This window comes from Bos grunniens, chromosome 21, assembly GCF_055505025.1.
Source record: "Bos grunniens cultivar Pamir isolate PY7600 chromosome 21, Bosgru_T2T1.0, whole genome shotgun sequence".
NCBI lineage: Eukaryota > Metazoa > Chordata > Mammalia > Artiodactyla > Bovidae > Bos > Bos grunniens.
In genome coordinates this window covers 43,486,480-43,510,716 of record NC_141185.1, presented here as the reverse complement: position 1 = coordinate 43,510,716, position 24,237 = coordinate 43,486,480, and the positions used below count along the sequence as shown (strand labels likewise).

Sequence of the window (24,237 nt, the reverse complement as noted above, 5' to 3'; positions counted from 1 at the left end):
GGTTAAAATGACCAACTGTCACCTATCTTTCCGGCCTGTGACACTCACAGATGGGCACCCCAATGCTCCTGGCCCCACCTGACCCAGGATGTAGGCATCCTTGTCTGCCATGTTGGTGGTCTTGCTTGGGGTCTGGTGTTACTGTCCTGAATGGCATCTTTGCCCAAGTGTCTTGTTGCCTTTCAGGACATCTGTGTGGCTCTCATATTTCTCTCAAATCTCCTTTGAGGCATGCCCTCCCGGTGAATGATGGGACCCTTGACTTCATCTGTGGAGGGACACACACTATGTCCTTGAGCACAGAGTCCTGTACACCAGCCCTTCTGGAGTTTGCCCCTTGAGAGGGGGCAGTTTCTTACCTAAACTTCTGGCTCACTCTCTGCTTCTGCCCACTTTGAGCTAGACGACACTTTGTGCAATCTGGCCACCAGGTTTTGTTTTTTTTTTTAGCTGGTCTAGGCCTTCATGGCTGCATAGTTGCAGCGAGTGGGGGCTACTCTGTAGTTGCGTTACTTGGACTTCTCATTGCCGTGGCTTCTTTTGCTCTGCAGCACTCGCTCCAGGGTGTGTGGCCTTCATTGGTTGTGGCGCATGGGCTTAGTTGCCTTCGGCACATGGAATCTTCCCAGATCAGGGATCAAACTGATGTCTCCTGCACTGGCAGGCAGATTCCCAACCACAGGACCACCAGGGAAGCCCAAGCCACTAAGATCTTTAAGATCAATCTAGATGGGGTCTTTGAGATCTTATATTAAATGGACTCATATCGACTTTTCTTTCTTTCTGGGTTCTCAGAACTTCTACAGACATAGGGAAGGCCCTGGATGCAGGCCACGCTGTCTCGTTTTCTCGCAGAAATCCCTTCTGTCTCCGAGCTGCATGGAGCAGGAGAATTGCTCTTCTGAGGACATCTGTGTCCTTTTGTAGAAAGCCAGTTGGAGATGCTGCTCCTTGGGTTACCTCATGTCTGTTATATAAGCACTCGCTTGATAAATTTCTCCTTGAACTCGGTGCCAGGAAAAATTTCTCTTTCCAATCTGATTCCAGAGGTTTTTTTTGTACAATGCAAAATACACAAGCCAGTGCGTTTCCCCTTTTCATCCAGGAAACTGAGAGATAAATCCAGCCATCTACTGTAGTAAACAACTCTTCCCAGGTGCTTTGAAGCACATTGTTCTCTTTTACTCTGGCTTTTTCTTGGAGTTGTGTTCGGTTTCTAAAGTTTCTTAGAGTCTTTCAGGAAAGAGTGAGAAGTAAATGTCCCCTAGATAAATACCATGCATGCACACATATATACATGACCCAGTTACCCCCCTTCTCACCCCTCCCCTTTTTCAGCATCACCACTGCCATGGCCCCCGTCCAGGCTCCATGCCAGGCCCTGGGAGTGCAATGATGACATGGCTCTGCCTGTGGATTGCTTACCGTTGGTCTGTTGGGAAGATAAGCATATGGACAAAGAAGTACATTCAAGGCAGCGCAGGGTTAGCACTGACATTAAGGGACAAAGAAAATGTTGGAGGAGTTCTGAAAGACAGAGCGTGCCACATGACTCTGGAAAAAGACAGCAAGATGGGAGAAGGCTTTTGGAGGCAGGATATAGCAACTGAACTGGGAATGATGAAAAGGATTTCAAAGAAAGATGGAGAAGGAAGGACATTTCTGATCAAAGGAACAGTTTGAATAAAGACTGGTATTGCAAAAAGATAGACTGTCCTCTCCCCCCATATTTGGCAAAAACATGAGGAATCTAGTTCAGTTGGTAGGTAAGACCCACGAAGGAGGCAGTGGGAGGGAGGGATCATCATACGGGGATGTGTACTTTTCAATATGGGGTTTCCCAGGTGGCCCTAGGTGGCTCAGACGGTAAAGCGTCTTCCTACAATGTTGGAGACCCAGGTTCGATCCCTGGGTCGGGAGGATCCTCTGGAGAAGGAAATGGCACCTCACTCCAGTACTCTTGCCTGGAAAATCCCATGGATGGAGGATCCTGGTAGGCTGCAGTCCATGAGGTCGCTAAGAGTCAGACAGCACTGAGCGACTTCACTTTCACTTTTCACTTTCATGCATTGGAGAAGGAAATGGCAACCCACTCCAGTGTTCTTGCCTGGAGAATCCCAGAGACGGGGGAGCCTGGTGGGCTGCCATCTATGGGGTCACACAGAGTCAGACACGACTGTAGTGACTTAGCAGCAGCAGTGGCAAAGAACCCGCCTGCCAAAGCAAGAAACTGAAGAAACCCAGGTTTGATCCCCGGTTGGGAAGATCCCCTGGAGAAGGGCATGGCATCCCACCCCAGTATTCTTGCCTGGAGAATCCCATGGACAGAGGAGCCTGGCAGGCTATAGTCCAAAGGATGGCAAAGAGTCGGGCACAACTGAAGCAACTTAGCATGTACTTTGCAATTGATGTCTTCCCTGGTAGCTCAGCTGGTAAAGAATCTGCCTACAATGCAGGAGACCCTGGTTCAATTCCTGGGTCAGGAAGATTCACTGGAGAAGGGATAGGCTACCCCTCCAGTGTTCTTGGGCTTCCTTGGTGGCTCAGCTGGTAAAGAATCCTCCTGCAATGAGGGTTCAATCCCTGAGTTGGGAAGATTCCCTGGAGAAGGGAATGGCTCTACCCACCCCAGTATTCTGGCCTGGAGAATTCCATGGACTGTATAGTCCATTGGGTCACAAAGAGTCAGACACAGTTGAGCAACTTTCACTTTCGCTTTGCAATTGATAAACACAATTTGGCTCCAATATATCAATATATCCTTTTTTTTTTTTTTTTTAAGTTTCATTTCTGGAATTACAGCAAGAGGGGTTTGAAGGGCCAGGCTCATGAGGCTTACCTTGGACAGAAGAATTGAAGTTTTTTTTTTTTTTCCTTAAGGGATGGTTGGGGGTGTTGATGAGGAAGAAAGGGAGGAGGCTGCGAGTGTAAATTAAAGCACTGGTTCCCTTAACAACGCCGGCAGATGGGCAGAGTTTCCGTGCCTCGTGGTTCTCAGTTCCTTTTCTGCTGCTGAAGAGGAACAAAGAGGGAGTGAGGGATCGGCGGTGATGTTTATCTTTCCAGCTCTGCAATTTCAAATGCTGGAATCCCCCAGGGTTGGGAAGAGTGGGTGTAGTCACTTCCCACCGTTGCTGAAGGCGGAGGAGATGCGGCCACTTGGGTGGGGAAGAGGGGGTGTGATTTCCTCCCAAATAGGATATTTATCTCCCCAACGGGAGGCTGCAGAGAGTCATCAAGGACTTATCACCAGAAGCAGATGACCAGAGAGGAGCCCTGCCCAACTGTTTATCCCAGAGGGAATGAGTTAGCCAGAGGAGGCAGGGCGAGGGTCATCAGCTGAGGACCAGTGACACGGAGACCTCCACTGTCATTGGTGTGTTCAAGAGGAATTCTTCCTGCCGGACCCTTCCAGGACCCTCAGCAGGATCTCAGCAGCCCCTCTCAGGACCCTTGATGACATTGGAACTAGAGGAGTGAAGGTTGCTTCTGAAGTTGAGAACAAAGGGGAATGCTGGTCCTTTCTTCCCATTGAGTCCCGAATTCTGGGATGATCATCTCAGGCCTTAGAAATCATGGGCCAGAGATTCTGAAAGTGTTATTCACTCAGTCGTGTTGACTGTTTGCGACCCCATGGACTATATAACCCCCCAGGCTCCTCTGTCCATGGGATTCTCCAGGCAAAAACACTGGAGTGGTTTGCCATTTCCTCCTCCAGGGGATCTTCCCGACCCAGGGATCAAACCCATGTTTCCCACATTGCAGACGGATTCTTTACCATCTGAGCCACCAGGGAAGCCCTGGTGATTCTGAAAGCTCCACAAATAGCCTGACCTTCCTGGTTGCTGAGATGAAGTGTCCACTCTGCACACTTAGAACATATCAATGGGAAGGAAGTCCCATCTCCCTCGTGACAAAGAAGGAAACCAAAAGACAGAGGGGCAAAAAGTATGTTAAGTCAAACTTATTAACAATACCATTTCAGAAATCCTTATTTTTTTAAATTTGTTTATTTGACTGCTCCTGGTCTTAGTTGTACCATGCAAACCTTTAGTTATGGCATGTAGGATCTTTAGTTGCAGCATGTGGGATCTAATTCCCTGACCAGGGATTGAACCCTGGCCCCCTGAATTGGAAGCACGAAGTCTTAGCCACTGGGCCACCAGGGAAGTGCTTCCAAATCCTTGTTTTTAAAACTATTTTAGTAGACATGAAGGTCTTCTTCATGTCTGTCATATTTCTTTTTTTTTTTCCTTTTATTTATACAAGGAATTACTTCTCTGCACCCATGTTGTCATCTATGAAATGGGGGTGACCTTTATCTCATAGATCTGTGAGATTAAAGTAAGTAAGACAATGATGTGCATGCTCAGTCATGTCTGACTCTTTTCAACCCCGTGGACTGTAGCCCTCTAGGCTCCTCTGTCATGGGATTTCCCAGACAAGAATACAGGAGTGGGTTGCCATTTCCTGCTCCAGGGGATCTTCCTGATGAAGGGATCAAACTGGGGTCTCCTGCATTGGCAGGTGAATTCTTTATCACTTCGCCTGCTTATTTGGAAGTCCCAAATAAGACAATACACACATATAAAGTGTTAAAAATGGTTTCTGAACATGCTATAGAAGTTATTGTAGGGAGAAATTTTCAATTTTTATTTTCTTCCACTTCTGCCTGCCTCTTAGGTTTTTGGTATAGTCTGGGATTTTTGACTACGAAAAAAAATTCAAATTGAATGTTCATTATTATTAAGTACTTTTTCTTTGAGAATGACATAACAGTGTATTATTTTGTCACTCTATTCACTATAATTATTTCACCTTAGTTCTATGCCTAAATTATTTTATGCTTATATTAATACACACTTTTCAGTGTTTATATAATGAGTCCTTTTATAAAACAGCCTCCTTATTATTGAGTTCTTTAACTTGATTTATAGCTCAATTGCATAATATTTTTCAGGAAAGGTACCTAACAGGCGTATTCTGAACTGATACATACCTTGGAATGTCTTTTTATTGCTTTAAATCATGGACAACAACTTGCTGGGTTTTGAAATCTTGCTTTCCACACTTTCCTCCACTCAGAGTTTTTTTGATCCAGTCAGCAAGGAGTTTGGGACCAGCTCCATTTTTATTCCTTTGCCAAAAAGTTTTATATGCCTAGATCATTACAGGCATCTTCCTTTATCCTTGGATTACAAAAAAAAAAAAAAGTCTTTTTCTCTCTTAGGAATTCTCATTCTTACCAAAAAGAGGTTTAAGTTAGCCAGGTATTTTCTCCCCAAATATGCTTTTGTGACACCCTCCCCCACCACCTCCCAGCAGGCCCCCACTTGATCTGTCCTGAATGGGGATGACTCTTGTTTTCTGTGGTGGAGGAGTGGTGGAGGATTGGCTCATCAAGTCTGTGTTACAATTCAAGGATTTGGCCACCAGCTTGGTTGGCTCAAGGTCAGAGTTTAGGAAATCCTTAGATTGGTACGTTTCATTTTTCATAATGCTACTTTACTGGAGCAAAGTTTCCATATCAAATTTCTGATCAGTTCAGTTTTCCTTTTGTGAAAGGGTCCAGCCTGGGCTGGTAGCCTATGCATATATATATATATATATATATATTTTCTTTTCCCCCCTAAAGGTTGGAGACAGCTACTTCTATTTTGCATTTATTTATTTTTGGCTGTGCGGGTCTTCATAGCTGCACTTGTGCTTTCTCTGATTACAGTGAGCAGGGGGCTACTCTCGTTGTGGTGCGAGGGCTTCTCATTGCAGTGGCTTCTCTTGTTGCAGCCCACAGACTCCAGAGCAAGGGCTCAGTAGTTGTGGTGCATGGGCTTAGATGCCCTGCACCATCTGGAATCTTCCCGGACCAGAGATTGAACCCTTGTTCCCTGCATTGGCAGGCAGATTCTTAACCACTGGACCACCAGCGAAGTCCTAGGCAATATATTTCACAGCCCACCCTGACCAATCAGAAAGAAACAGGTAGTACAGGGACAGAGGTGTAGGGACTTCCTCTTGTGTCAAATATTTATCCTTAATTGTTGAATAATGGTGGTGGAGGTGATGTTTGGGTGGCCTGGGGCCTCAGTCTGGGAAAGCTACTGCAGCAGAGGGACAGGTAAGCAGTTTGGCGTTAACAGCTATTTGCCAAACAGAATGGAAGCCAGGCAGTGTTACAACTGGAATGGTGATGCCAGCGCATGCGTGACCCTGAGTGTCAAGGATAACTCCTTTGGCCTGTCCCTCCAGGTTCTCTATCTGCTGCTTGCTTGGGGTCCTTCTGGCAGAGATGTTTTGCAACTCTGCTTGAATACCAGTGACATCCTCCAAAGCTCAGAGTAAGGACAGACAATGACTGGACATTCTCCAGGAATCTAAGCATGTGCCTGAACTGACCACCTCACATTGCAAGCTGTACTCCTGCTCTCTTCTGTAGTAGAAGATATTGCTCTGAGGATATTTGGGGGATGGCAAGTACCATCTGTATTTTTTTGAGTCTTTTTTCTTTTTGCTGCACTGGGTCTTTGTTGCTGCACTCGGGCTTTCTCCAGTTGTGGCGAGTGGGGACTACTCTCCAGTTGCAGTGTATGGGCTTCTCCTTTCGGTGGCTTCTCTTATTGTGGAGCACAGGCTCTATGGCATATGGGCCTCAGTAGTTGCAGCCCTGAGACTTAGTTGCTCCATGACATGTGGAATCTTCCTGGACCAGGGATGGAACTCGTGTCCCCTGCATTGGTAGGTGGATTCTTAACCACTTGGACCACTAGGGAAGTCCTACCATCTGGATTTTGAACAGAGATAGGCATTTATCTCTGTTGAAGCTCGTCCTCCCCTAGAGCTGAGCCAGAGACGGACTCTATCTTTGCAGCCAAACCATTAGGAGAATGGTGCCAGGATTTACAGATTTATTTGGCAAAAATACATCCTCATCCAGAGAGAGGAGCAGAAAATAGTGGCTGAGGTCTTAGCACCTGAGCTCTGTGTCTGAGAAGGTGTGGGGACTTGGGCCATGGCCAAGTTGTCTAGGTCAGGTGCTGCACAAGACCTCGTGCAGGAAACATGGGAGGATATGGTCTCTGAAGAATATTATCCTCACTCACTCAGTCATGTCTAACTCTTTGCACCCCATGGACTGCAGCCTGCCAGGCTCCTCTGTCCATGGATTTCCCCAGCAAGAACACTGGAGTGGGTTGCCATTACATAAACCTAATATGGAATTGACTGCCAGAAATTCTGTAGACATCTGGATTGCTTCTGGAGAGTGAGGACTGCTGTCTGTGACAGGTGAACCCAAAGGACGCCGGACACCCCAACACCCAGGCTGATAGGCTAGGAGAGGTGATGGAGCAAGGGATGCCATTGGTTTGGGGTTCTTAAATTGGGTATTAATTTTGTTGTTGTTGTTGTTTAGTTGCTAAGTCGCATCTGACTCTTTGTGACCCTATGGACTGTAGCTCACTAGGCTCCTCTGTCCATGGGATTCTCCAGGCAAGAATACTGGACTGGGTTGCCATGCCCTCCTCCGGGGGATCTTCCTGACCCAGGGATCAAACCCATGTCTCTTATGTTTCCTGCATTGACAGGTGGGTTCTTTACCACTAGGGCCACCTGGGAAGCCCAGACGGTGGTGTACTATCCCCATTTTACAGGTGAGAAAACAGAGGCACAGAGAGGGGCAAAAACTTGCTCAAAGTCACCGCTTGAATACGTGATGAAGTTGGTTGTCAGGTTTTTTTCTCCTGGTGAAGAATGGGCAAGCTGACTCCTCGTCAAGTACTAAAAATCAAGAATTTTTCTGTACAGCAGAGAAAATAGCAGTAGAAATCAGCATGAAAAACCAGGGGTTGGCTCAACCAAATACTGCCAGGGGACACCCAGAAACAGGAGTTTTAGCCAACTTCCTCTCAATTTTTCATTCTCTCAAGAACACAACACATCTGAGTGGCTAGAAAGCTGTGACAGGGGCACGGGGCAGTGGACATGGCTTCAAAGACTTTAATCCAGTCTTTTTGACAACTCACCAGAGGCAAGCTGGAGTGCTGGCAGCTACTTTTTTTCTTTCCTTTTTATTTTTACTTTTTGAAATTTTTGGCTGCTCTGGGTCTTCGTTGCTGCGCTCAGGCTTTCTCAAATTGTGATGAGTGGGGGCTATTCTTTACTTGTGGTGTGTGGGCTTCTCATTGTGGTGGCCACTCCTGTTGCAGAACACAGGCTCTAGAGCCTGGGCTCAGTAGATGTGGCACATGAGCTTAGTTGCCTCAAGGCATTGTGGGATCTTCCCAGACCAGGGATCTAACCCATGCCCCCTGCATTGGCAGATGGATTCTTAACCACTGGACCACCAGGGAAGTCCAACAGCTACTTTCAAGACAGGGCATTCGGAACCCCTTTAGGGGAGGAGCTAGGATTGAAATGAAGTTCAAGGTCACCCACATGAGGTAGACCCATATTTTGTTACCAGCGTGGCAGCAATGGACATGGGTGCAGACTGAAAGCTCTCAGAGAGTCTCTCCTCGGTGTTGACGAGTTGTGCCTTTTAGGAAAGAGTTTTGGATCATGGACTCTGGCCAGCTGGAGTCCTAGCCCAGTAGGTACAGCTCTGCCCAGCTGCTCCAGATTCTTCCCACAAGGCAGCCGCCCTGGAAACCCAAGCCTTTCCCACCAGGATTGGCAAAGTCATGGGCAATGACCCAAGAACAAAAGAACTGGAGACACTTGCCAGGTAGAGCCGGACCGTAGATCATTACCACTTCATTCTGTAGGAGGTCATTGGTCGTGTTCCCCGAGACGAACTTACAGGAAAGGGGCATGTTAGTGAATCTAGAATTTCTGGACAAGTTGTGAGAGTGAGAGAAACAGTGGGTAGGTTGTTATACAGGCTTGGTGGGTGCAGCTGAGCATACTTCTCTGGGAAAGCCAGACTCGCTGTTGTTGCCAACAGGCTGTGGAGTTGGGTTCAGCCCTGTTGCCAGCTCTGCTTGTGTGCCAGCTGGGGTGTGAGGTCAGATAGGAGCTGAGGACAATGGGAACTGGTTCCTTCTGTGCCCTGGGAGTAGGGTGAGGAAATGGGTTGAGATAGCCCCAGCCTGAGCCGTGGAAAGTCTCAAGGGCTGGAAGGAGACACACACAGGGGGACTGGGAGCTCCAGAGAAGGGGTTTCCTCCCACAGGGGGGCCTTACTCTGGACCACAGGAATACAGCTCCCATGAGTTGCAAGGCACACTTCTGACCGTCTATGGACTGTTCTAGAATTATTATTTTTAGAGTTCACACACTGAGGAATCATATAAAAGGATTCTGTCCAAATGCCCTATATCAAAGTCTTATTTTTTTCCAGTCTGGAAGTGGAAAAGTTAAAAGAATTCTCCCTCATAAAAATACTCCCCCCACCCCCCACCCCCACATCATGGGCTAGTGACAAGTCGATTTTTAAAAAATTATTATTTATTTATTTACTAAAGAAATTTTTTTGTCGCCATGCAGCATGGCACGTGGGATCTTAGTTCCCTGAATAGGGGTTGAACTGGTGCCCCCTGATCTGGACCCCAATAAACTCACTTTTTGACCTCAAAAAAACCCCACAAACAAAAAAACAGAAGTCATTAGATTAGGACCCTCCATAATCTATTGTGACCTCTTTTAAACTTGCTTACATCTGTGTAGACCCTATGTTTAATGTCATGCTCATAGGTACCAGGGAAACCCAAACAGCAGAGAGATGTCATTCAACCTGGTACACATGGGCATCTCTTCATGTAAACAAATAAGTATAGATACTCAGACCCTGAGGCTAAGAAAGATTGAAGGCAAAAGTAGAAGGGGACAGCAGAGGATGAGATGGTCAGATGGCATCACCAACTCAATGGCCATGAATTTGAGCAAGCTCAGGAGGATATTGGAGGACAAGGAGCTGCAATCCATGAGGTCGCAAAGAGTCACACATGACTTAGTGACTGAACAACAACAGATACTCATTATTATTTTTGAAGACAGCATAGTATTTTACCAGAGATATGTATCACTACTTACTTAAACCTATCTCCTAAGGATTGACATCTAGGTAATTTTATTTTTCGTTTTGGCTGTTTTCAGCATCTGTTTGATATACACCCTTGTACATAGATTTTATACTTGTGTCATTATTTTTCTTAGAGAAGTACCATAAATTGGGTTGATAATCCAAAGGGCATGTGTTTTTATTATTTTGCCATCTCTCTCTCTTTCTTTTTTACATTTTTATCTTGCTATCTCTCTCATCTTTTTTTTTTTTAACATTTTTATTTTACAATCTCTTTTAATTTTTGGCCACCTGGCATGCTAGATATTAGTTCTCCAAACAGCGATCGAACCCTAACCTCCTGCATTGGAAGGCAAAGTCTTAACCTCTGGACCACCAGGGAAGATACAGTCAACATGTTCTTTTGAGCACCTATATATGAGGCTGTGTGCTAAGCACTAAGGATGTACTAATGAAACACAAAGTCCTTGACCTCAAGGAGCTTACACTGGTTCAAATTGCTCAGGTCCAATAAAAACTTCTAATCACAGCAATTTGCAGGGAAAACACAAAGTGAGTTGAGAGCCAAGGGAGAGGCAAATGGCTCCAGTCTCAGGATGTTGTTGAGGGAGATGACTTTTGGGATTGTCTTGATGAATGAGTAGATTACTTGGGGAAGTAAGTGTCTTGAGTAAGGAGATTCAAATAGAGGAAACATCAAGGGCAATACAAGCATCCTTCTGGGAAACCTCAACTATTTTGATATTCTTAGAACATAATGTAAAACAGTGTCATTTATAGGAGGTGATACTATTAAAAGTAGACAATGGTTTAATAGGCTTTTGACATTTTCTGGTTCTTAACTTCCATGTTTATCACTTCTAAGAAGATACATTGTAATGTCTAGAAACCCAGCTCACCAAATCCCTTTGGGAACAGAGACCCACTTGTAAATTGGGGTCTCCTGTCTGAGTCCATAGACCATCTTATCCCTGTGTGATTTCCTCCTTACGGACAAAGAACTGTACCTGGGAGGTGCCACACGAGGGCGCAGTTGCCTAGTTATGGAATTGAACTCGCCTCTAGAGAAAGGTCAGAAAAGACCTTGTCCTCACAAGCTTTTCTGGTTGACAGACGATGAGAAACGGTCCAAAGTGGTTATATAAAAGCTGCAGACATCTGCTGAGTGAGGTGCTTGGGGCAGTGTGAGCAGAGAGTTGACTCCCATTCTTGATCCTAACTTCTCGAACCACTGAGACATTTTATCACTAGTCCTGCTGTTGGGACACAATTCAGAGTTTTCGTTTAGGTATGGAATACCACTGGGCCAGAATGCCTTCAGAAGATTTTCTTTTTTTTGCTATTATAAAAAATTGCATGGTCATTATAGGAAAAAAAAAGCATTTTCCTATGGAAAGCCTGATACCCCCTCCATATCAGCCGTGTATATGTGGGTTAAATATGTGTATAGTTGATATATGTATAGATTATGTAGGCTAGACATGTGTATGATTATATATGATGGGCTCCCAGGTGGTGCTAGTGGTAAAGAACTCACCTGCAAATGCAGGAGACACAAGAGATGCAGATCAGAAAGATCCCATAGAGAGGGGCATGGCAATCCACTCCTGTATTCTTGCCTGGAGAATCCCATGGACTGAGGAGACTGGTGGGCTATGGTCCATAGGGTCGCAGAGTCAGACACGACTGAAGTGACTTAGCACACACATGAATGATTATACACAGTACTATATATTGTATTCGGAGAAGGCAATGGCACCCCACACCAGTACTCTTGCCTGGAAAATCCCATGGACGGAGGAGCCTGGTGGGCTGCAGTCCATGGGGTCGCTAAGAGTCAGACACGACTGAGCGACCTCACTTTCACTTTTCACTTTCATGCTTTGGAGAAGGAAATGGCAACCCACTCCAGTGTTCTTGCCTGGAGAATCCCAGGGACGGGGGAGCCTGATGGGCTGCTGTCTATGGGGTCACACAGAGTCGGACACGACTGAAGCGACTTAGCCGCATATATTGTATTATATTTAGCATATATGCATATGTTACATATACATTTATGAATGGATCATCACACGTTTATAAATTATATCATTTTTCCTATGAATACACATTTTAAAATGTCCATTTAAAAATACACATTTTAGGGAATTCCCTGGAGGTCTAGTGGTTAGGATTCCTTGCTTCCAAGGTAAGGGACACAGGTTCAGTCCCTGATTGGAGAACTGAGATCCTGCATGCCTTGCAGCATGGCTAAAAAAAAAAAAAAAAAAAAAGTAAAAATATATGTTAAAAAAATATACATTTGAATCATAAAATGGACATCTTACATTATAAGCTCTTTTATAGTCTCATTTTAGTTTACTATCCTATGAACATCTCCCAAATACCTTCTCGGATATTCTCAGGGTATTTATCAAATTTGAATAAACAATATCCCTACCCTAGTTGAAGCCATAGTTTAGTGTAGTTCACAGAAGTTCCTTAAAGACACTGAAGGAGAAATTCAACCACTCAAGGACTGTGGTGCGTGTAATTTCTCTCCCTATTTCTTGGAGGGTGTGAGAGCTGTATGATTCATGGAGTGCTGAATTTTGAGTCAGTGGGTCCAGGATTCTACCCAGGCCATGCATGGGCATTGGCTCTGTGCTTTTGGGCAGTTCAGGCCACCTATTGGCCCACAGAGTTCGCCCCAAGAGAAGGCAGAATGACACCTTCAGAGGTAATTAACTCTCTATATGGAATTTTTCTACCACACAGAGCCCTAATATTAAACATTACCACTGTTGCTGTCTACATTGGGATTATGTACAGAAAAAATGCTTCATCTCCCAGTCTCATACTCAGAACCTTAGAGTTGAAGAGAAGGAATTAGTAGAAATCCTGGGATCACTAGCTCTCTGTCCTTAGCCACTTCTCTTCCCCTGGCTGGGTCTTTGTTTTCTCTTTTATTAAATGAAATATCCCTTGGACTTCAAACTTGTGAATCTTGCAAACAGAGAAGTCCTTGATCAAGCCATGCCTGATATCAATATTTGCAATTCAATGAGCAGCAATATCTAGTGAGTGCTTACCTGTCCTGTACACTGTGCCAAGGGTGTTACATGTGGGCTCCCATTTATGCCTCTCAATAACCATAGGAAGTGGGTATTATTATTTCCTCATTTTACAGATGGAGAAACTGAGTCACAAAGAGGTCATGACCTTGCTTAAGGGTCCCACAGGCTGCCAGTGGTTAGTTCTGGGGATCTGCACTAGGAATGTTCGGCTCCAGAGCTTGTGTTTTAATTCACAGAGCTGGCTACAGGGCACAGATTTATTTTCCAACCTCCTGTAATGGTAATTTTCAAGTGAAATGATGTGTGTAAAGTGATGTGACACCTGGGGATGCTATAAAAATACAATACAAGGCCCTATTTTTCTCTGGTTTCTCTCCTTTCTTTCTTCCTCCTCTCTTCCTGCATTCTCGTGGTGGCTTTCATTTCTGGCTCCTATGCTAACTTGACTATTTCCCGTAACCTTTCTGTGCTTCCGTTTCCTCATTTGTGAATTGAAGGGACATTCTCTCTTTTCCCATCAGATTAAAGGAACTGGAAATGCTGACGTTTGGGGGAAATGCGTCTTTGCATTGACACTCTCCAGGAGTTCCTGGAACTGGTCGATTTCTCCATCACATTCTAGTGCTCTGTAAGTGTTCGCGTGGTTGCTTTGCTTTCAGAGCCCGTTTGTAATTTACCAACTTTCATACTGCAAAAGAATAGGAGAGATGGACCCAAATGGATTTATTCTTGTTACATTCTAAATCTTGCCCTCAATGTGTAAAATGCTTCTATTTATATCTTTCTGGGGCAATGAAGCCCAGCACTTTCTTTTCTTTGTTTAAAAAAGTTTTTATTTTATATTGGAGTTTAGCAGATTAACAATGTGATAGTTTCAGGTGAACAGCAAAGTGACTCAGCCATACACATACATGTATCCATTCTTCCCCAAACTCCCCTCTCATCCAGGCTGCCGGGTAACATTGAGCAGAGTTCCCTGTGCCACACAGTAGGTCCTTGCTGTTGTTCAGTTGCTCAGTCGTGTCCGACTCTTTGTGACCCCATGGACTGCAGCATGCCAGGCTACTGTGTCCTTCACTATCTCCCGGAGTTTGCTCACACTCATGTCCACTGAGTCAGTGATGCCATCCAACCATCTCATCCTCTGCTGCCCCCTTCTCCTTTCACCTTTAATCTTTCTCAGTATCAAGGTCTTTTCCAGTGAGTCAGCTCTTCACATCAGGTGGCCAAAGTGTTGGAGCTTCAGCTTCAGAAAAGTCCTTCTAATGAATATTCAGGGTTGATTTCCTTTAGGATTGACTAGTTTGATCTCCTTGCTGTCCAAGGGACTCTCAAGAGTCTTTTTCAGCACCACGGTTCGAAAGCATCATTTCTTTGGTGCTCAGCCTTCTTTATGATCCAACTGTCACATCTGTACATGACCACTGGAAAAACCATAGCTTTGACTATATGGATCTTTGACAGCAGACTGATGTCTCTGCTTTTTAATACGCTGTCTAGGTTTGTCATAGCTTTCCTTCCAAGGGGAAAGCATCTTTTAATTTTGTGGCTGCAGTCACTACCCACAATGGAGCCCAAAATGATGATGTAGATGGATCAGGACTTTCATTAGCCTGCCTACTCATCAAAGTGAAAGTGTTAGTCACTCAGTCATATCTGACTCTTTGCGACCCCATGAACTGTAGCCTTCCAGATTCCTCTATCCACGGGATTTCCCAGGCAAGAATACTGGAGTAGGTTGCCATTCCCTTCTCCAGGGGATCTTCCCAGGTCTTCTGCATTGCAGGTGAATTCTTTATCATCTGAGCCACCAGGGAAGCCCGAAAGCCCACCTACTTGTCAAAGGACGATTATTAGCCAACATCCTTTCAGAGAAGACTTTCCCACCTTGACCCTCTGGCACGAGGCTTCTCGTGTATACGTACTTGTTCAGCACTGTGTCTCCCTTTTGACCGCACAAAGTCAGGGCCCATGATTTCCATAGTGCTTGGCACTCAGTGGCTCTTGCATGGGTGAAGGATGGGTTCCCCCACTGCACAGTCATTTTCGAAGAGCTCCTGACCTGAGCCGTTATTATCATTCCTCTCCCTCTACTTAAGCGCACCCATCCCCTCTCATCAGGGCGTCTCCTAACTGGGCTCCCTGCTCTCTACTTGGCCCGGCTGCCTGCGATTCACAACCTATAGCCCCAGCAAACTTCCAAAGTTCCACTCTGCTCTCTGTCCACATCCTCACATTGGAAACTTTCATGGCTCTCTTTGACTTAAAGAAGGAAATTCACAGCCCTTGCCTTGGAACCTCAGGTCTCCCCGCCCCCTCTGTCTTCTCCCCACTCACATTCATTACCTTGTTGCTCCTTCCTGGCCCGAGAGACTCCAGCTTCTTTGCCCTACTGCATCCTGTTTTCTTCCTCTGGCAAGTGCGTATCTTGATTCTTTTATCTACATGTCCAAATCCTGCCCATTTTACACAGTATTATGTCATTTGAGCCACACAAAATCTCGTAAAAAGTATTCTTGCAAGATGATTCTTTTTATTTTATTATTTATTTTTTAAACTGTTGTTTATTTATCTTTGGCTGCACTGGGTCTTTGTTGCTAAACCCAGACTTTCTCTACTTGTGGCCAGTGAGGGCTACACTCCAGTTGCGGTGCAGGTGCGTGGGTTTCTCATTTTGGTAGCTTCTTTTGTTTCAGAGCACGGGCTGTAGGGCACTCAGGCTCGGTAGTTGTGGTGCCCAGGTTTAGTTGCTCTGAAGCATATGGGATCTTCCTGGATCAGGGATGAAACCTGTGTCCCCTACATTCACAGGAGGATGTTTAACCACTGGACCACCAGGGAAGTACAATGATTCTTTAAAAAATGTATTCCACGGTGAGCTTAGCTTGAGGAATGTGGGTTTATAATGAGCATCATTACATTCAAGGCTCTGACAAGGACTGCAGTAAGGTGCCTGTTTAACCCACCATTTCTCAAACTGATCTACAAGAGAGCTCTTTCCCTCTCCATATCTGTTAACACACATAGCATATTTTGGAAATGCTTCTTAAAGAATTATCTGCAAAATTATCCTTCACTTGTTTTTATTGATGAAGATGCTAAGGCCCAGAGATGAAAATAGTTGCATAAACTGAGTGAAAGAAGTGTCAACTCCATTTTTAAATTTAGGACACTATGATGACTTACAATGTGTCTTGTCCAATGAGGACTTGAAAACTTACTTTCAGCCGCCTGGAAGTTACTTGTTTCTAAGACGATAACTCTCATTTCTCTTTCTCAGTATCTGAACTTTATCCTACTTTTCCTTTCTAAAAATGGTCCTGTCCAAGGATTTCTTTGGCTTTTCTCATCCTGCCAGATGTCTCATAAGCAAGTAACAAAAGGCTCCAATTAAATTTTTCCAAGAGCCTCATCAAATCATGAAAAAAAAAATAGCAAATGAGTTTTCCAATATATACCTGGTTTATGTCAAAATTATAATACTTCTAAAAGGGAGGGAATGGTGGCCTAATTTAAACAAATACTTATGGCTACATAATGAACTGAGTAAATGACTCAGAGACTAGCAATGTATGTGCACAATCCTGTTCTCATTGTAGCTTTGAGGGGTTTTGAAGAATGTAAATTTAAAGTGCTCTGTAATTGCCATAAAATAAAGATTTTATAAATTTTCCAAATTAAAAGTGAAAATTAGTCAAAAGCTCTTTCCAAAAACTCCTTGTATGTTTGTTTATAGTTTTGTTACTGTCACCTGGCTTTTATTTGTTTCTTTTGAAAATGTTATTTATTTATTTGACTACATTGGGTCTTAGTTGCAGCACAAGGGATCTGCGTTGTGTCATGTGAGCTCTTTTTTTTTTTTTTTAAGATTTATTTATTTATTTTTTGGCTGTGGTGGGTCTTCGTTGCTGCACCCAGGCTTTCTCCAGTTGCGGAGTTACGGTGAGCAGGGGCTGCTCTTTGTTGCGGTGCGTGGGCTTCTCATTGCGGGGGCTTCTGTTGTTGCAGAGCATGGACTCTAGGCGTTCGGGCTTCAGTAGTTGTGGCACACAGGCTTAGTTGCTCCATGGCATGTAAGATCTTCCTGGAACAGGGATCAAACTAGTGTCCCCTGCATTGAAAGGTGGATTCTTTATCACTGGACCACCAGGGAAGCCTCCACGTGGGATCTTTTTAATGCAGCACACAGACTCTCTAGTTGTGGAGTGTGGGCTTAGTTGTCTGAGTCCGGTGGCATCCTAGTTCCCCAATGGGGGATTGAACCCTCACCCCCTGGATCATAAGGCGGATTCTTTACCACTGGGGCTAGGGAAGTCCCATCACCTGACTTTTAAATCCACCTGTTAAATCCTCAGTTATGAGATGCTTCTTTATGTTACTTTATCATTTTAAGATTTATTTAGGGGATCAGGGGAACTTGCGTATGTTCAGGACTGTACCCTAAAGAGTGACATCAGAGGGCTCCACACAGCTGGGGAGTAGACCTCACTAACTAGTCTAGCCAGAGTCACTAAATAGATACACAAGTGGATAAGCAAACAGCAACCACAGGCACTGGGGGTGGGGAACCAGAATACAGAGTTCCTACAATATGTTACCTAAAATGTTCAGATTTCACAACAAATTATGAGACCTGCAAATAAGCAGGAACATGTGATCCAGATACAGGGAAAATAACAGGTTTTGAGAGGGCCCAAACGTTGGACTTAATAAACAAAGACTTCAAAGCAGTTATATATATGCGCAAAGAACTAAGAGAAACCAAAGTTAAAGAATTTAAGGACAGTCTGATGACAATGCCTCCTCAGATATAGAATATCAAAAAAGAAATGATTAAAAAAAGAGCCAAGTGGAGATTCTGGAGCTAAGTATCATGAAAGTGAAAGTGAAAGTCACACAGTCGTGTCTGACTCTTTGTGATCCCATGGACTGTAGCTTGCCTGGCTCCTCTGTCCTTGGAATTCTCCAGGCAAGAGTATTGGAGTGGGTTGCTGTTTTCCTTCTCCAGGGGATCTTCCTGACCCAGGGATCAAACCCAGGTCTCCTGCACTGCAGACAGATTCTTTACCAACTGAGCCACTAGGGAAGCCCAAGGAAATTCTGGAGCTAAGTATCATAACCAAAATGAAAAACTCACCAGATGGAAGAGTAGATTTGAGCTGGCAGAAGAAGAAATAAGCAAGTGTGTGCGTGTTAGTCGCTCAGTTGTGTCTGACTCTCTATGACCCCATGGACCCTAGCCCGCCAGGCTCCTCTGTCCATGGAATTCTCCATGCAAGATTACTGGCATGGGTTGCCATTCCCTTCTCCAAGGGATCTTCCCAACCCAGGGATCAAACTTGGGTCTCCTTTATTTACTGTCTGAGCCACCAGGGAAGCCCAAAGTGAAAGTGTTAGTTGCTCAGTGATGTCCACTCTTTGCGACCCCATGGACTGTGGCCTGCCAGGCTCTGTCCATGGAATTCTCCAGGCAAGAATAAACTTGAAGATAAATCAATAGAAATTCTATGCAGTTTGAAGAACAGAGAGAAAAAAGAAGGAAGAGAAGTGAATACAGCCTTAGAGAAAAGAAATTCTGCTTTATAAAAAAATCCCAATAGAAATTCTTCAGGTTGAAATCGGGTAATACCAGGCTGTAATTGGTATACACTTGAAAAAATAAAGAGCACCAGTAAAGATAATCATGGGCTTCCCAGGTGGCACAGTGGCAAAGAATCTGCCTGTCAATACAGGAGGAGATGCAAGAGACACAGGTTCAATCCCTGGGTCAGGAAGATCCCCTGGAGGAGGAAATGGCAACCTGCTCCAGTATTCTTGTCTGGAAAATTCCATGGACAGAGGAACTTGGTGGGCTACAATCCATGGGTTCTCAAAGAGTCAGACACACAAAGATAATTATGCGTGTAATTTACAAAAGAGTATAACTGAACATTTTAAATCCTGACTGATTTAAGAAGCAATTGCATAAAGCAACATGTATGTAACTGTACTGCTGAGCCTGTAAAATAGAGAAGTATACTGTATTTGATCATAATAGCTCAAAGAAAACAGGTGAAAGCTGTCGAGTTAAGCAAATAACTGAAACATTAGAAACTTAAGTCATATGGATTTATTAACTAGCCTTATCATACTCCCAATTTTACAAGAAATTTGTAGACAAAGAGAAAACATGGACTTGGATTCAGAAAATCTGAGTTAAGTCCTTGCTTTGAGGAACTGTTAGCAGTTTAAACTTGGATGAGCTATAGCATTTTCGAGTCTCAGTTCCTTGATTTATCAAGTGCAGTTAGTGGTATGATGTCTGACCTACCTTCTTTGTCCCATTTGTCCTTTCAAAGGATCCTAGCATGTGATGCTGTATTCACAAAGCTCGTGGATTCCCATTTGTATCCCAGGCTGCAACCTGCCAGCTCAAATCCAAGTTCATCTCCAAAGTCCCCCTTCCTTCAGTCACCACCCATAGAGCCTGACTCTCATTCTCACCATCTCCCAAGGCAGAAATAAATCTTTCTTTAGGCTACTACGGCCCTTCATGTTATATCTTTAAAAAAAACATATCAGAGTATAATTGCTTCACAATGTTGTATTAGTTTCTGCTGTACAACAAAGTGAATCAGCTATACGTATACATATATCCCCTCCCTCTTGGACCTCCCTTCCATCCCCATCCCACCCCTCTAGGCCTTCACAGGTACTCACAGTACTCACAGTACTCAGTACTTCACAGAGTACTGAGCTGAACTCTCTGTGCAATACAGCAGCTTTCCACTAGCTATCTATTTTATATACGGTAGTGTGTATATATGTCAAAGCTAATCTCCCAATTCGTCCCACCCACTCCTCCCCCCATCCCACCTTGTCCACATGTCTGTTCTTTATGTCTGCATCTCTATTCCTGCCCTGCAAATAGGTTCATCTATATAATTTTTCTAGATTCCACATATATGCATTAATATACAATATTTGTTTTTCTCTTTCTGACCACTGGCACATCTTTAACTGCATTCATTCCATTCCTCAGAAGTCATTTTTTTCCCCATGAATTCTTTTCTTTTTTAGTCTGGGGTTGCTGAAGAGAAGAAAGATTCCTGTCTTTTGTCCTGTCTTAGTAGACAGTAAATAAAGGTGAATTACTGAATGCATTCGATCAGCATCAGGTCCCAAGGAGTCCGGCAACAATTGTTTCCCCCTCCTGCTTACAAAAATTATATTTTGTGTAAAAATACTGGCTCTAGTATATTTTGGTTTTATCAAGAGTTATTGCAAATCATCGGCTTCTTCTTGCACTTGGTATCTGGGGGAAGGAGGAATGCTGTAAAGCCTGTGAAAATAAGAGCCACCTCAGAAACAAATCCACAAATAGGCTAACATGATATATTTCTTACTCTGGAGGAGGTGAAAATTGTGAGTAATTTTCCCTTCCTCCTTTTTTCTATGTTATTTTGGTTTCCAAATTTCTACATCAAGTCTGTTTTGTTTTATGATTATGATAAAATGGTTGCTTGCTGATTATAAAAACAGAGTGCAAGCAAGCTCGGCTTCCATTTCAAAGCTCCTCTTTGCTGTCCCCCACCCCGAAGCAAGCGAAACCCTCCTTAAAAGCAGTTTCTTTTAGATTCTAAAAAAAAAAAAAGTTTGCGAGCATTTAGGACAAAACGGGGTCTGTAAGCTCGAGTTTTATCTCTCTCCTGCTTAGCCATTAAACTCAAGAAAAACCTAAGGATGGAAGTGAGATGGAATGAGGTTGGAGGTGGGGGTGGGTGACAGCCCCTGGGGTGCGGCAGCGCTCAGCCTAGCGCGACTCGCGTGTGGTCACTTATTGGCTAGCCGGTCCCGGCCCTTGGCCAATCCCTGGGCGCTGGGTCGTCATGGCGACGAGGAATCTAACACGGGCGCTGTGCCCCAAGCTTGGTGGTGGGAGAGCTGGGGACGATGGCGCAGAACCTGTACGGTCCACGAGTCCGGATTGGCAACTGGAATGAGGACGTCTACCTGGAGGAGGTACGAAGGCTGTGGCCCGGCACTGCCCACCCATGGCCCGGGGACTCCCACCCCTGGCCCAAGTTCCGGCCCCTTCTTTGAGCATCCCAAGCCTCCTTTCTAACCCAGCTCACATTCAATGTCCCTAAAACCCCATCTCCCTATGAACTCCCTGAGAATCTCACAGGCTGTCCCACAAGTTCACACCCTTCCACTCTTTCTCTTTTTAGTTTTTTAACATTTATTTGTTTTTATTGGAGTCTAACTTCCACGTGTAAAACAGAAAGCTAGTGGGAAGCTTCTGTATAGCACAGGGAGCTCAGCTGGGTGCTCTATAATGACCTAGAGGGTTGGGATGGGCGTGGGGAGGGAGGGAGGTCCAAGAGGGAGGGGACATATATGTACTTATAGCTGATTCACATTGTTGTACAGCAGAAACTAACACAACATTGTAAGGCAATTGTGTTGGTGGTGGTGGTCAGTCACTGTCGTGTCAGACTCTGCAGCCTCCTGCTACAGTCTGTAAGGTCCAGGTACAGTTTCTGCTGTACAACAAAGTGAACCAGCTATATGTATGTATATATATGTCCCCTCCTTCTTGGATTTCCCTCCCATCTCCCCATTCTGCCCCGCCTCCAGGTCATCACAGAGCACCAGCTGAGCTCCCTGTGCTGTACAGCAACTTCCCACTAGCTATTTTACACGTGATAGTGTATATACGTCAACGCTACTTTCTCGATTCGTCCCACCATTCCCTTCCACACCCCCACTGTGTTCACAAGTCCACTTTCTATGTCTGCATCTCTATTCCTGTCCTGCAAATAGGTCTATCAGTACCATTTTTCTAGATTCCATATGTGTATGTTAATATATGATATTTTTCTTTCTCTTTCTGACTTACTTCACTCTGTATGACAGACTCTAGGTTCACTGCATCTTTAGGCCTCCGAAACTCTCAACATCCCTCTCTGTGTCTCTAGTCCAGAGCCCCACTAAATTCCCTCTGTTCCTTAGAGACTTACAGACTCGAAGCTTCAGTCCAGGTGAGAAGGCAGGCCCTAAGCAAAATTACTGCCCCCATCCCCGTCACATATCACCTCCTAAGGGTCCCAGTAGCATCCCTTTTACTGATCTTATACTCATTGCCCTGAACTTCTCCTGTGGTGGTCTTAACTAGACCCTGGGCCATCAGGGAGGACTTCTAGTGTTCATCATCAGAGAACTAGCAGAGACCTCAGGAGGGGGAGCATATGACCTTCAAATGTTACTCATGTTTGTCACTGGTTGAAGTAATTACAGGTGATTATTCTTTTTCATGTCTTTCTAAACAGTCCAAATGAAATTTAAAAAGTAATGCTAAAATGTAATGCTGAAAAGCCTACCACTTCCTTTATCCTCACATTTCTTTTTTCATTCTAAAATTTTGCTTTTTCAACTTGATGTTCTTTTGACCTAAAAGCTCTGTGTGTATTAGTCAGGACTCTTGTTGACTGTTTGGATTTCATTCATTTTTTTCTTTAACCAGGAGATCATGAAAGACTTCTTAGCAAAGAGAGATAAGGGACAACTTCTCATACAGAGAAACAGAAGACTAAAAGAGAATCTTTTGAGACCGGTAATTATAAATTCAAACAATGTTTTCAAAACTTTATCAAATTAAGTGTGAGAATATGTTAAGCAAGCAAATATTGCATAAGTGAGTGGTCATTTGGAAAATTCCTATTTTTCTCTTTAAATAATCACAATGTTTAAAATTCCCTAAGATTTTAGAAGAGCTTCCTTGGTGGCTCAGCAGTTAAGAATTCACCTGCCAATGCAGGAGACCTGGGTTTGATCCCTCGGTCAGGAAAATCTCCTGGAGAAGGAAATGGCAACCCACTTCAGTATTCTTGCTTGAGAAATCCCATGAAAAGAGGAGCCTGGAGGGCTACAGTCCATGCGATGGCAAAAGAGTCAGCTATGACTGAGCGATTAAACAACAGAAACAAGATTTCAGAAATGTGAGATGTTTACTATTAATTATGTTTATCTATATTTTCCAAATCGGTCATGTCAGACTCTTTTGACCCCATGGACTGTGGCTTGCCAGGCTCCTCCGTCCATAGGATTTTCCAGGTAAGAATACTGGAATGGGTGGTCATTTCCTTCTCCAGGGGGTCTTTTCAACCCAGGGATCAAACCTGGGTCTCCTGCATTGCAGGCAGATTCTTTACCAACTGTGCTACCAGGGAAGCCTCTCCAAATTAAGAAATGAATAGGTTGATGCATTCATAAGTAAAATTCCTGTTTGTTGGTGCTCAAGAAAGTTTCAAGGCATGTAATGGAATAGTAATTCTCCTGGAATAGTAATGGAATCAATCCATGTGATTTCTCATAAACTTTATTTTACTTCATTTGGGATTATCAGGTATTTCAGTTTGGCAAATTGGGAGCAGATTGGTGGCACGAAAAGAAAGAATAAGGATCCGAGAAAATTCAAGTCCATTCCTTATTAAAATAGGGTAGGGACATCCCCAGTGGTCCAATGGTTAAGACTCTGCCTTCCAATGCAGGGGGCGTGGGTTCCATCCGTGGTCTGGGAGCTATATCCCACATGCCACGGGGTGCAGCCAAAAGTTAAAATAAAATGGGGGTACATCTGCGGTGGCAGAAGGAATTGCATGGTTTATTTGAAAAACTCCTATTTCAATTGCAGATGCAGCTTTCCGTATCTGAAGACGGATACATTCACTATGGCGACAAAGTGATGCTTGTGAGTCCCGACCATCCTGAGACAGAGGCTGATCTGTTTCTGCCCGGGGACCTCAGCCTGTGTATGACTCCAGATGAGATTAAAGCCCATCTGAGCAATGAATTAGAGATGCCCTGTGGCCTGAGTGCAGCTCAAGCCAAGATCCCAGTTGGCAGAAACACTTTTACTATTTTGTGGTAAAGAAACTTGAATTGTATAATAGGCTCCTTTGCATCACAAATCTCTTTTCACTTGCTTCTTAAGGATCCCGTGGAATGAGAGCACTAGTGGTTGGAGTCAGAGGTTATATGAACATTCTCTGTGATTCTCATCCTATTTTCTTATCTTGAGAATGATTGTCAAGGGGTCTTTACAATCCCTTTTCCATAAACATCAGGATAGTGGGTAACTTGAGCTCAATTCCAGACGCATCATTTGAAAGTATTGATCCA

The 24,237-nt window shown here is 44.3% G+C and overlaps 1 protein-coding gene across 5 annotated transcripts in view; it reads left to right on the top strand.

The window, feature by feature from the left end:
- Window positions 1-24,237, top strand: part of CFAP161 (cilia and flagella associated protein 161) — a 51,730-nt gene that overhangs the window by 9,462 nt on the left and 18,031 nt on the right. Inside the window, exons 1-3 of one of the 5 annotated variants that reach the window (XM_086364202.1) lie at window positions 20,616-21,075; window positions 22,580-22,669; window positions 23,750-23,982. In XM_086364202.1, the coding sequence (XP_086220328.1) occupies window positions 21,007-21,075; window positions 22,580-22,669; window positions 23,750-23,982 (392 nt within the window). In that variant the 5' untranslated portion in view covers window positions 20,616-21,006. Of the gene's footprint in view, window positions 1-20,615; window positions 21,076-22,579; window positions 22,670-23,749; window positions 23,983-24,237 lie in introns of those variants that run through there. The other 4 variants (XM_086364204.1, XM_086364205.1, XM_086364203.1 and 1 more) reach the window with 4 other exon arrangements.